This window comes from Gouania willdenowi, chromosome 7, assembly GCF_900634775.1.
Source record: "Gouania willdenowi chromosome 7, fGouWil2.1, whole genome shotgun sequence".
Taxonomy (NCBI): Eukaryota; Metazoa; Chordata; class Actinopteri; order Blenniiformes; family Gobiesocidae; genus Gouania; species Gouania willdenowi.
Genome location: NC_041050.1, coordinates 1,372,478 through 1,386,165, shown reverse-complemented (window position 1 = coordinate 1,386,165; position 13,688 = coordinate 1,372,478). Strand labels below are relative to the sequence as shown.

Sequence of the window (13,688 nt, the reverse complement as noted above, 5' to 3'; positions counted from 1 at the left end):
TGTTTGATTGTAGTTTCTGTGGACGATTAGCTACTGTGCAGGGAAAGAAATCCAGCATCTTTTGAAATAGTCTTTGCCGAAATCGTTAATCGTTAGAGTTTCTTCACGTAATCTCAGTGAAAATATTGCTTTTTAAAAAAAGGGAAGAAGAAGAAAAAAGGCATGGAGGGCAAAGTGAAACGGGTTCTTGGTTGTGAACCTTTGTAGCCTCGCAGATACGTAGCAACATTAGGCTAAGATGTTCACTTCTTGAAGAAATCATTCAAAATGTGTACATGGTTTTTTTCAGTATTCTGAATCAATTTTTAATGAGATCCACGCAACGGTTTCCACTCAAAATCAAGAAATCCAAGATGGCCGCCATCTGTATTGGATATTTTGTCTATTTGGTTCTATTTGACATAGAAACCTGATCTCAGTGGCAAATGATAGGTTTTCAGGGTCTAAGGAATTCAATAATATATATTAAAATACCGTAAATTGTGCTCAGAGCAAGACCCAAGATGGCCGCCATCCGTGTTGGCAACATTTTGCCACAAAAATCATGTTTCTACGTCTAACAGAACCGAGAAGTTATGGTAAGATTGAAATTCGCAATATGGATGGCGGCCATCTTGGATCTTTCTCTGGGCACAATTTACAATATTTTGAGATATATTATTGAATTCCCTAACCCTGAAATTTGCCCCTGAGATCATGCTTCTTTGTCTAATAAAACCAAAGTTATGACAAAATATCCAAGTTGGATTTCTTGATTTTGAGTGGGAACTGTTGGTTTGCCAGCGTGGATCCCATAAAAAATTGATTCAGCATTTATTCAAAAAACCCCATGTACACATTTTCATGCTCTCTTCCAGAAGAGAACATCTTTTTGACGTATCTCCGGGGTTATTAACCTGCGGTTCAAAGTGGTTCTTCTCAGTTTAGTTTTCCGATCCGGAGTCATCATCGTCGTCGTCGTCCGTCGAGCCCTTGAAGCAGGCCGACTCGTAGTGCTTGTTCAGGTAGGACTTGAGGGCGAAGGTCTTATTGCAGCGCTTGCAGCTGTAGTGCTTGAAGGCAGAGTGTGTTTGCATGTGGGCGCGGAGGTTGGAGCGGTCGGCGAAGGCTTTGCCGCAGTGCGCACAGGCGAACGGCTTCTCGCCGGTGTGCGAGCGCATGTGGCCCTGGAGCAGCCACGGCCGACTGAACGCCTTGCTGCACACGTCGCACTTGTGCTTGAGGTCGTGGGTGAGGATGTGCATGGCGAGCGCCGGCATGGACACGTACACCTTGTTGCACGTGGGGCACTTGCGCGCCATCTGGCTGTCCAGGCTGCGGTGTGTCTGCTTGTGTCGGCTCAGGTTGGACGAGGTGGCGTATGTCTTGCCACACTCATTGCAGGTGTGGCGAGGAAGGCCCGGCGCCCTCTCCGGTGTCACCGCGGCGGCATTGGCGCTGCTGCTCCTGGATCCGCCCCCTCCTCGACTCTCCACATCGCCCTTCCTCCTGGAGCGTCCGTCGGAGATGAAGAAGGCATCCATGGTGTAGCCCTCGGCCAGGGATTCCTCCGAGTCGCCGGCGTAGAAGCCGCTGGCGGTCATGCCGGACTGAGGGCTGTCGGGGTGCTTGAGGTCGGGGTCACAGTACTCCTCCCCACTGCTGACCGGCGTGTACGGGTTGGACACCGGTGACGCCAGCTTGTGCTCCATCTTCTTCTCCACCTGGTACGGAGACGGCGTGATGTAGTCCTGGATGTACCCTGAGTAAGAGACACACAGGGTGAGAACAGATTACACCAGGACCCTCACTGGTTCTGACTGGTTCTGGTTCTGACTGGTTCTCACTGGTTCTCACTGGTTCTCACTTGTTCTGATTGGTTCCGGTTCTCACTGGTTGGTTCTCATCGGTTCTCACTATTCCACACTGGTTCTTACTGGTTCTCACTGGTTCTCACTGGTTCTCACTGGTTCTCACTTGTTCTGATTGGTTCCGGTTCTCACTGGATGGTTCTCATCGGTTCTCACTATTCATCACTGGTTCTTACTGGTTCTTACTGGTGTTCTTTGCTTCTTGTACCGTCAACTAACAACACAATAATCCAGCTCCAATATTTGAAAAAAAAAAAAAACAGTTATTCTCAGATTTTTCAAGCACAAAACTTCCATATCACGCTGCTGCTGCTGCTGCTGTTTTACTGGTTATTGTCACTTCTCTAAAAGTAGAAAAGTTACCAAATTCAGCTAACAGGCTCCTCACTGAAGAATCATCTCCCAGTTTCAGTGCTGGGAACCAGTAGGATGATAAATGTAAGGACTGAGCATGTCATTTTCATCATAGGTAAACCTCAACTATGAGAGACAAACTGAGAAAAATCACATTGTAGGATTTTTAATGAATTAATCATTAAATCCCTCGGTAAAATAAGTATTTGGTCATCGATAAACAAGCCAGATTTGTGTCTCTCACAGACCTGTAACTTCTTCTTTAAGAGGCTCCTCCTCCACTCGTTACCTGTATTAATGGAACCTGTTTGAACTGGTTATCAGTATAAAACACACCTGTCCACAACCTCAAACAGTCACACTCCAAACTCCACTATGGCCAAGACCAAAGAGCTGTCAAAGGACACCAGAAACTAAATAGTAGACCTGCACCAGGCTGGGTAGACTGAATCTGTAATAGGTAAGCAGCTTGGTGTGAAGAAATCAACTGTGGGACCAATTATTAGATAATGGAAGACATACAAGACACTGATAATCTCCCTCCATCTGGGGCTCCATGCAAGTTCTCACCCCGTGGGGTCAAAATGATCACAAGAACGGTGAGCAAAAATCCCAGAACCACACGGGGGGACCTAGTGAGTGACCTGCAGAGAGCTGGGACCAAAGTAACAAAGGCTACCATCAGTAACACACTACGCCACCAGGGACTGAAATCCTACAGTACCAGACGTGCCCCCCTGCTTAAACCACTACATGTCCAGGCCCGTCTGAAGTTTGCTAGAGAGCATTTGGATGGTCAGATGAAACCAAAAAAGAACTTTTTGGTAAAAACTCAACTCGTGTTTGGAGGAGAAAGAACACCATACCTACTGTAGAGCATGGGGGTGGTAGCATCATGCTTTGGGGCTGTTTCACTGCAAAGAGACCAGGACGACTGATTCATGTAAAGGAAAGAATGAATGGGGCCATGTATCGTGAGATTATGAGTGAAAACCTCCTTTCATCAGCAAGGGCATTGAAGATGAAACGTGGCTGGGTCTTTCAGCATGACAATGATCACAAACACATTGCCCGGGCAATGAAGGAGTGGCTTCATAAGAAGCATTTCAAGGTCCTGGAGAGCCTAGCCTAGCCAGTTTCCATAGAAAATCTGTGTTGCCCAGCGACAGCCCCAAAACATCACTGCTCTAGAGGAGATCTGCATGGAGGAATGGACCAAAATACCAGCAACAGAGTGTGAAAATCTTGTGAAAACTTACAGAAAACGAATGACCTCTGTCATTGCCAACAAAGGGTACATTACAAAGTATTGAGAGGAACTTTTGTTATTGACCAAATACTTATTTTCCACCATAATTTGCAAATAAATTCAATAAAAATCCTACAATGTGATTTTCTGGATTTTTTTTCTCATGTTGTCTCTCATAGTTGAGGTTTATCTATGATGAAAATTACAGGCCTCTCATCTTTTGAAGTGGGAAAACTTGCACAATTGGTGGCTCACTAAATACTTTTTTGCCCCAAATATGGTGCTGTAGTTTCCCAGTAAACACTGAATTCCATAATTTCCAAAGTTTATATCACTTTCCATAAATTGCGTTATTTTTGCAAATAAATCAACAAATAAGTCGCACCTGGCTTTAAGTCACATGTGTGAAAGTTAGCGTTGGGGGTTTAAATACTTGACAGCAATTGTTATTTTCAGGTATAACAGAAAAATGTATTTAATGCCTATGAGGCTCCTTCTATTTACGATATTTTGTCTAAATGTATTGTCTTGTATGCAAACGTATAATTTTATGGATGTAGTAAGTACGACTTATCGTGGCCACACTGTAGGTTCCACCAATGACGGAGCATCTTATGTAACATCTATTACATTTTACTCACTAGATGGCGCTGCCTATTGCATCGTTATTTAACTCGCACCCTCAATTTTAAATGAAAATGTTGTGACATATGTTGAAAAGTCCACATTAATTTGAACTAAATGATTTTTAAAAGCTTTACTGCAGGTATTGTTTATCTGTAGATCTCAGTCCAACCAGTGAAGGATATTCCTACTCATATTATCTCATAATCTTGTTCTTATTTTTATACAAGATAACGCTGTTGTATTTGGTGCTTTATACTGTAATAAAATTAATATTAGTTAGAAAATGACTTTAGATGTAGTAGTTACTAATGCACTTTTGGGTAAATCTGAACTTCCAGAGTCGTTTCTTTGAAGTAAAATGTAAAAAGTGAAAAAAATGGTTACAATAGTGTAGTTTTCCCAGCATGCTTTGCATTGCGGTAAATCAGATGGAAATAAACACAGACGTTTAGGGAGTTTTTACCTAAAAATGTATGAATAAAAAGAAACCATCCTTTGTAATAAAAAGACTAAAGGTTCATATTTATTGTTCTTGGATTTTAAAAAAGAAAACAATGTTTTTTGTTTTTTTGTTGTTTTTTTACATTAACTTTTTTGAATATGTTTCAGTAACTCGAGGTTGGACATGATGTTCATCATTTACAGACTCACTGCTTCAACCTTTAGGCTCATTATCAAAGCAGGCATGTAATTAATAACGCAATAGTTTAATGGTTCAACTGTTTAATTACTAGAGCCAGAGTGCAGATTTCCCAGCATGCTTTGCTTTGTCAAGGATTCACGTTGGATATGAAGAGAAATGGATCATAAATGCACAATAATATCACTAATAATAATGATAATAATTGGTTTACTTCTATATAGTAAAACAAGCATTTTATTTTCTGAATGAGCTCATTTCATTCATTAATGTTGGAGAAACAATTTAAAATACAGGAAATAAGAAAATTTAACTCAACAAGCAAAAATTGACTGAAAAGCATTTTTATCCCATAATTACGTGTGTGTGGATTTGTTACATTAACTAGTTTTTTTCATCTATTTTTATAGATAAATAAATCACAATCATTAAAGCAAATGATTAAATAATGTGACGTCCCTGCTTTTGGATCACTTACATTTTTAGCTTAAACGTGTTCATTCATTAGATTATTGTATATATCTGTATTATATTTGTATATGTGTATTATTATTATTATTATTTATCTTGTTTTTATTTCTTGTACTGTAATGTGTACACTTGTATTTAATCCTTATTTAATCAATAATGTACATTTCTCTTTCTCTTTCTTTTATGTTTATTCTTTTTATTTGGAATATTTCTTGAGCTTCTGCAACAAAAGTAATTTCCCCCTGGGATAAATAAAGTACTTCTGATTCTGAATTAGTGTTTTAATAATTATGACACAAACAAAAGTAATATTATACAATTAGCATATTGTCATATAGCATATTATATCACTGTTTTATTCATAAATACAACATTTGAGTTTTCAAGGTTTAAATCAAAGATTTTGTTTCATCGTTGGATCAATAAATCATTTTCTTAAATAAACCAAACATTACGTATCTCAGTATTTATTGAGCTGTGATTGGACGGACGAGTGATCGTCATCTACAGGAACAAAAATCCCCCTCGGAATCACAAGCAGCTGCTCACTGAGCTTCTATTGGCTGTAATCTGCTTTTGTCTGAACTTGTTCTTTATCTTTAAAGAACAACGTGTTTGATTCACTTTAAGGTTATTGAGTGAAATGTTGAGGTAGTTTTTGGCTGAACTCAGACACAGTCATTAGTGATGGATAAGGACGGTGACGTGGTGCTGATGACATCATTCTAACGCTGGATAAAGATGATGATGATGATGATGATGATGATTTATCTCAGTGAAACGCAGAGGTCGGACTCACAATAGTTCAGTGATGCAGGGAAACGTGACGCAGTTTTTACTCTGAGTGTGAGCGCAGGATGATGATGATGATGATGATGATGATGATGATGATGATGATGATGATGATGATGATAGCTCAGCCCTGCACAGTGAGAACATGCAATGCACCACTGTTGAGTCCAGCTTCAAAATGCATCCAAAACTACAACTTTTACCAGCTTCATTTAATGATTGAACCGATGTAAGCTAGGTTTAATTAGCGTAGCAGATGATCCTGTTGGAGCTCGTGTTTAAACAGCGATGCAGAAAAAGCTCAATGTGTGATTTAATGTCCCAGCTGCACTGAGCAGGAGTCACAGAGATGGATTCATTCTGGCATCGTTGATGCTCCTCCTCTTTCTGTGAAGCTTCTGATTCCTCACAGAGCCACAGGAGCTAAAAGGAGCTAAAGAAGCTAAAAGGAGCTAAAGAAGCTAAAAGGAGCTAAAAGGGGCTAAAAAGAGCTAAAAGAGCTAAAAGGAGCTAAAAGGGGCTAAAAAGAGCTAAAAGAGCTAAAAGGAGCTAAATGAACAGTTTACCTCCATGGTTAACGTATGTGTTGTTTAAAGCAAGGGTTCACAACCTTGGGGTCACAAGACACTGGCAGTGGGTCACCAGATGCTTTCATTAAACTAAGATTATTTGCTTATTTTTACCATTTTTCTGCAACAACACCAAACTCACCATATTTTAACATATTTTCATCACTTTTTCTGCTTTTTTTGCTCCTTTTAATGAATTTTTTGCTACATTTCTCCCATTTCTGACACTTCTACATCACATTTTAATGTATTTTATACACATTTTTTCCACTTTCCAGACATGTTCAGCACTTAGAAACCCTTTCTACCACTTTTACACCTAATGTCACATATGTTGACCCATTATTGTCACTTTTATCTGCTTTTCACCAGATTTCCTGATAATTATTTGCCAATTTAACCACATTCTTGATTCATCATGCCCATTATTTGCCATCATTTAACTTAGTTTTTTTGTAAACTTGTACATGTGTTTTTGACAATTACAGTTTATGTTTACATTCTCATTCATCAAGTTGGTTCTTTAAACACATTTGTGGTTTTCACAGGAAAAAAAACAAATTTTTCCACCTAATGTTGCATATGTTGACCTATTATTGTCACTTATAATCATATTCTGTGGTTTTTAAAATCCCATTTCACCACCTTTTCCACCATTTTTGGTCTCTTTGAACCATTTTATTAGTGATTAAAATCAGGATTTCCATCTTTAAGATGACTATAATAATAATAATAATAATAATAAACGTCCCTGGATAACGGTGGATATTATTCAGATGAATAAATAAATGTGGTTATCACAGATTCATAGAACAATGGACCATCATTTTACTGACTTTATGGATGGACCCCAAAAATCTCTCCTTTATTCCCCCTTATAGATGGTCCTGTCTCCACATGACTGTTCTTCAATGTTCATGTCTGTGTTCAACCACCTTCTGCTACAGTGGGGGTCCCTGCTCTCTGGGACCTTTATTTTGAAAAGGTTGAGAACCCCTGATCTAAAGGAGTGAAAGATGTCTTTCTGGGACCAATAATAATGCATAAGTGCAGAAAAAGAAAAAGAAAAGTCCATTCCTCAGCACTGTGTGTGAGCTATTGACTGCAGGCGTTTAATGAAATTCAAAGTTTTTGAGCTGATCAATAGGCTATCATGGGTAAAATAGTGCAGCTGCTGGAATACGAGGAAACACGACAAGTATCTGCGACGCACAAAAGCAGTTTATGGAGCTCAGCCAATCAGCTTTGTTTGTGAAGAGGGGGTCACCACCTGAACGTGGCCATTAGGAAATGAGCTGAAGAGCTTCTTTATAAGGTTCGCATGGAACACACTTTATCAACCAGGCCCTGCTGCACACGCACACACACACACACACACACACATGCACATTATTACTGCATGGCTTCACTGTGTGTGAAGCAGATGGTGTTGGTTCACACACACACACACACACACACACACTCCATCACTTTCCTCACATCCAATAAACTGCATTTTTCATCTGAATAATCTCAGATATTTCCTCCTTCTTTACGTTTATCTGTAACGCTACGGTTTTCGTAGTGTGATGGAACTTGTTGTTTACTACGTCTCAATGATCCAAGGTCAGAGACGCTGCATCAGCCTTTAAGGCTCGTGCTCTTTAATGCAAAGCAAGCATGTAATTAATGGAGCCTCTCAGCCTCGTCTCTTTGTTGTTCCACAGACACTCGAGTCAAACGTCTCCACAAAGCAGGAAGAAAACCTGCTGCAGAAGTGCTGACTGAGGGCTTTTGGTTTTCAATTCTCTGCCTGAGCGTGAAAAGGACATCGTTTTGCTCTTTCACTGATAATGAGACGATTCTCTCTCATTTTTGCTCAGTCTTTAAACAAAGGATGAGAGGAAACTGTGAGGATGTGCTCGTATTTGTGGTTATTGACTTTGATTGTTGGCGTGTGGGTTCTGCTGATTGTGCATCATCCCCCTCTGCTCATTGGCTGTGCTCAATAACAGGTGGTTAGCATGGCGCTGATTGTGATTGCTGAGCTGATCCCAACAAAGACTCACAGCTGCTGTTCAGTCGGGACGGACCGCGGCGTGTGTGAAAGTGAAAGTGAAGGTCGCCTCTGACCAGCTTTGTGCCTTTCCTCCTGTTCACTGTACAGCCTGCATGGGTCATGTGACCAGCCTCAGTGCTGCCTCAAGCATTTTTGTCTCCTTTTTACTCCCCCCACCCCACCCCCCAAGCCCCTCCCTCCTGGCTCTACTGTACGCCGTGCTGAAGTCTCCTGTGGCGGCGATAGGCCTGCCCGACTGAAACTCTAACCCCTGCTAGTTTTCAAATGCCCGGAAGGAAGAGAAAAGATGTGGAGGATGGGGGGTGGGGGAGCCTGTGTGTGTGCACGGGTCGGATGAGGGAGGGGGGGCCGGAGGGGGGGCCCTGTGATCGGAACTCAAGGACAACAACAGCTAAGGACAAATGTATCATCTGATCCTCGGATTCTTTGAGTCGACACGATGAACAGGACGTGAGCAGCAGCAGCAGCAGCTAACCATGAGCAGTGAGCACAAACACCACGAGGTAGCAGCACCACAGTCATACAAACACACAACGATACGCCACACGTTTGTTTGTGTCTCTATTTACATAAACTAATCCGCTGCTGTGACCTGAATCGAGTCCGTCCTTCACTGGAGTCAAAAAACAAAAGTCTGGGAGCAGAGCGGTGGGGGTGGGGGTGGTGGTGGGGGTGGGGAGCCACTGGAGGGGATTATTTCAGATATCGCTGCAAAAATCAGCCGCGTTAACACTCGTTAATTTACACAGTAGCAGCAGTAGTAGTAATGTGTTATTGTTTGACGTAAAGGAACAATCACTGTTTTCTGCTCATGTAAAACCAGAGGAATGCTAATGCTAACCCATCTGAGCTGGGATGCTAACGTCAGCAGTTTAAAGTGGAGCACCTGACACTGGAGGCATGTTCACTCACCATTCTCACTCAGACGAACCCCGAGGCTGCTCACCGAGTCTGTGATGGAGCGGGCGAAGGTGAACGAGTCGTCCAGGGGGTGATGGTGGTGGTGGTGGTTGGATGAGGACACGTTGGACGAAGAGAAATCATCAAGCTTGATCTTCTTCACCAAAAATGAGCGGGGCATGTTTCAGAGGATGGAAACACTGAGCTTGGAGAAACGCATGAGAGAAAGATGTGAGACGCTCGGACGGAGCTCCAGTAATCCTGGGGTTGGAGAGGAAGACCGAAAAATAAAGAAGTGTGACCCAGAGGACTCCTGGAAACATAAAAAAATAAAAAATAAAAGCGATCCTGTTCAGCACTGGATAGCTCCTGTGATGCAGCAGGCTGAGAGGACCAGTGAGGAGGAGAAGAGATGGAGACGGACAGAGAGAGAGAGAGGGAGAGGGAGAGAGAGAGAGAGAGAGAGAGACTGTCAGACTAGCTGAGATCAGCAATCACAGCCTTTATATGGGGCAGGCTCTGGAAGATCAGGTGGTGCTGCGAAATGGAGCTGCTTAGCTTTAATCCATCAAATGTCCCTGGGGACACACATCAAATTACTAGTGAACCGTCTGTGCATTCGCACACAGACAGAGGAGAAAGAACACAGCCGGACCCCCACTGCTCCCCCTCTTCATCCCCCCACCCCACCCCGCTCAGAGGAGGAGTGAAAGGAGGAGGAAGAGGAGGAGGAGGAGGAGGAGGAGGGCAGACAATGGAGATGTGGATGAGAGCACACTCACTCCTGTCCCCCATTGTTTCAGATGAAGTCAAACAGTTTATGTTTGTCCTGTAGAACCTTCCTCATGTCATCATCATCATCATCATCTCCACGACTTTGACCCTCAGCCACTGTACGTGTACGTGTACGTGTACGTGTACGTGTACGTGTACGTGTACGTGGACGTGTACGATACGTCAGTGATGAAGAACAAGAATTACGCCAGAGAAACACTTTGGTTTCCAAACATGTTCTTTAAATCAGTGGTTCTCAACCTTTTCAAAATAAAGGTCCCAGAGAGCAGGGACCCCCACTGTAGCTGAAGGTGGTTGAACACAGACATGAACATTGAAGAACAGTCATGTGGAGACAGGACCATCTATAAGGGGGAATAAATGATGGTCTATTGTTCTATGAATCTGTGATAACCACATTTATTTATTCATCTGAATAATATCCACTGTTATCCAGGAACGTTTGTTATTATTATTATAGTCATCTTAAAGATGGAAATCATGGTTTTAATCACTAATAAAATGGTTCAATGTGACCAAAAATGGTGGAAAAGGAGGTGAAATGGGATTTTAAAAAACACAGAAATTTTCACAGAAAAGTTGCAAATTAAAGTGGACAAAAACAGACAAAAACAATCTGAGCTTTTACGTTAGCATTAACACAGGAAACAAGAAAGGCTTTGTGTGGTTTGTTCTGGGATTTTTGTAATTTTTTATAATTGTGTTATTTTGTGTTTTTGGTGTAATTTTGTTTGTGTTATTGCTGACATTTGTATATTTTGGTATTATTTTTGTCTCATGAGGTATTTGGAGTTGTTTTGTGTATTTTTGTTGTTTTTGTGTAGTTTTCTGTCATTTTGTATATTTTTGTCGTCATCTTATGTGTAATTTTGTGTCTTTTTGTTGTTTTGTAGGTTTTTATTGTGTGTTTATGGGGTCACTTGCTTGTGTCTGATTGTGATTCTAAAACGTCAGGAACATTGAGAGTGTGTTAACGACAAACACAAAACCAGTTCTTTGCTCTAATTTAACAATCTGCAGCACAATGTGTGTGTGTTTATTTCCATGTTTTGACAGGATTTACTAAATTCATCCTTTTTAACTGTAAAAACAGTGTTTCAGTGATGTGTAAAATAATGGACACACACACACACACACACACACACACCCTGTCAGTGCTGGACTGAACACATTCCAGCAGAGCCAATGAGGACGTCCCTCTCTCTCTCGCTCGCCCTCGCCATCACTGCTGCACAGATGTGCTCCTGTCATGCGTGGCACAGAATTATCTGATTAATTAATTACATCGTTTTTGATTAGAGTGAAATCTAGAATTAGATCCATGCTCACTAAATTGGCCAGATACTGTATGCTCTGTGTGTGTGTGTGTGTGTGTGTGTGTGTGTGTGTGTGTGTGTGTGTGTCTGCTGCATTGTGCACTTTGTTGTGCGTCGTTTGTCTCGTTTCTTTCGAGCTCAGAGTGGATTAAAGATTCATCTGTGAGAGTGAAACAAAACGAGAACCTGTTTGAATCTCTTTCCTCTGTGCAGGAAGATTTGGGTCACGTCACTCGTCTCTTTATTCATCTTTACCAACGTTGGGATTATTAGAATAACACAAACACACTTAGAACATGGCTTTTGTTCTCGTACTTAATATTTGACAACAATGATGGCAGCGTTTTACTGATAATCCATGGATCTAATTCTCACCTGTTGAGTTACTGAGCGTTTAATCAGAGTGTGGTTGTGTGTGTGTTTTACACTCGTTTTGTGAGTTGATGTGAGAACTGGTAACGTGGCGGTACTCAAGGTAGTTATTTATCTTGACTGCAGTGAAACTAAAGGTTGTGGGTTCTTGTGGTTCCTTTCTACGTTCATCAGGCTTTTTAGTTTGGTTTGAAATGATTTTTGTTGCTATTTTGTCTGTGCTGGGTGAAGATAAACCATAATATATGTTACAATAACTAGTTACTGTAACTAGTTAGTGTAACTGGTTAGTGTTGCATCTTCTCCTTTGCCATCATCTGAGGTTTCTTCTTGATTACCTCCTGTATTCTTGATTCTTGGATGGTGTAGTGTTGATAAAAAGTGAACAAAAAGAAATACTGTGAGAATGCTGACTTTAGTTAAAGACGGGGTAGGTAGTTTTCAAAAACTAGCACGATTTTGAAAGTAGCATCCTCCGAGTGCTGCGCTTTTACCCGCCCCCATCCCTCTGTGCTCCCTCTAAAGCCACGCCCCTCACTCACATGCACGAGCGCCGGTGTTCCAATAGTGGACCTCAGCTCATCACTTGTATTGTGTAGAAACTATGTTGTCTCAAGTTATAAAGTTATTTAATAACTTTATCATTATATACATTAAAAAATGTGACTAAAACTCCATTTTAAGTCTGTCACCGGTGACGCGCTTTGAGTGTGGACTCGTGCACGCTAGGGGTGGAGAATGAGCAGGGAGAAGGGAAGACTGTCTTTTTTCATTGGTCAAAATGAACATAAAGACAATTTCAACCAAAAACTTAAAAAGTGTATCTGGAGAAATTACCTACCCTAGCTTTAAATACAAAGCGGTTTTTCTTTTTTTGCTTGAGCATTAGCACACAGACGAATCAAACTCAAAGAGCAAATGAAAGCACTGCACATGGAGAGGATGGACCATAAACACACAGACCAGATCGTGACTTTAACCAATAAAAAGGGATGTGATCCAACATGGCAGCTCTATGATGATATGTTGTCATTAATGAGCTCAGATCCAAAAACTTTTATAAAATGGAAAGGGTTAACAACAACACACGGACTCAGAGATCAACAAGTTAGTTCACACACACCAAACAACTACACAACAACAACCCCCCCCCCCCCCCCCCCCCCCCCCAATGGTCTACTTATGACCCTTAGACGCCCACTGACATGTGGTCACCGCCCCAGGACGTTACCGTATAGTGACCCCCCCCCCCCCCTCAGGCTGGAGGAAGGGGCTCAGCTCAGGTCAAGAGTGAAGGGGGGAGGGGGCGGAGTCAGCCTCATTAACATCCTGAGACCTTCCAGTGATGGAAAGATGACCTGGCAGGCAAAATGAATCAAGTCAGTCTAGTTAATTAGTTCCTTTCACAAAGATGCCCCCCCCCCCCCCCCCCATCACCATACCACCGCCCACCCCTCCTTTATCTCTGTGACATCATCCGTTCAACAGGAAATGTGGTTTTCATGGAGAGGAAAGTGTAAAGCTGTACTCTAAGGCTGTGTCTGAGTCGGAATATTCCTTCCTATCTCCTTTCCTATCGACTTTTCCTATTGAACAACTTTAAATAAATAATCTAAAACCCATATGTTATTATATGTTTTTTGTTTTTTTTTTCTTGTCAACACTAGGTCAACACTACAAAAAGTGCAATCATT

The 13,688-nt window shown here is 41.6% G+C and overlaps 1 protein-coding gene across 1 annotated transcript; it reads right to left on the bottom strand.

Annotated features, from left to right (window-relative positions):
- Positions 1-677: 677 nt before the first annotated feature.
- scrt2 (scratch family zinc finger 2) lies at positions 678-10,112 on the bottom strand. The gene is made up of 2 exons (XM_028453316.1): positions 9,524-10,112; positions 678-1,741 (listed from the first exon to the last, which is right to left on the bottom strand). The coding sequence occupies exons 1-2, from the start codon at positions 9,690-9,692 to the stop codon at positions 924-926; spliced, it is 987 nt and encodes a 328-aa protein (XP_028309117.1). The 5' UTR covers positions 9,693-10,112; the 3' UTR covers positions 678-923.
- Between the last annotated feature and the right edge of the window lie 3,576 nt (positions 10,113-13,688).

What these genes read in the sequence shown, in the direction of transcription:
- scrt2 (XM_028453316.1), bottom strand. Translation starts at nt 9,692, where the DNA reads ATGCCCCGCTCATTTTTGGTGAAGAAGATCAAGCTTGATGATTTCTCT. An exon ending in GGTTCGTCTGAGTGAGAATG is followed by an intron (nt 1,742 to 9,523) that starts GTGAGTGAACAT and finishes TCTCTTACTCAG; the next exon opens with GGTACATCCAGGACTACATC.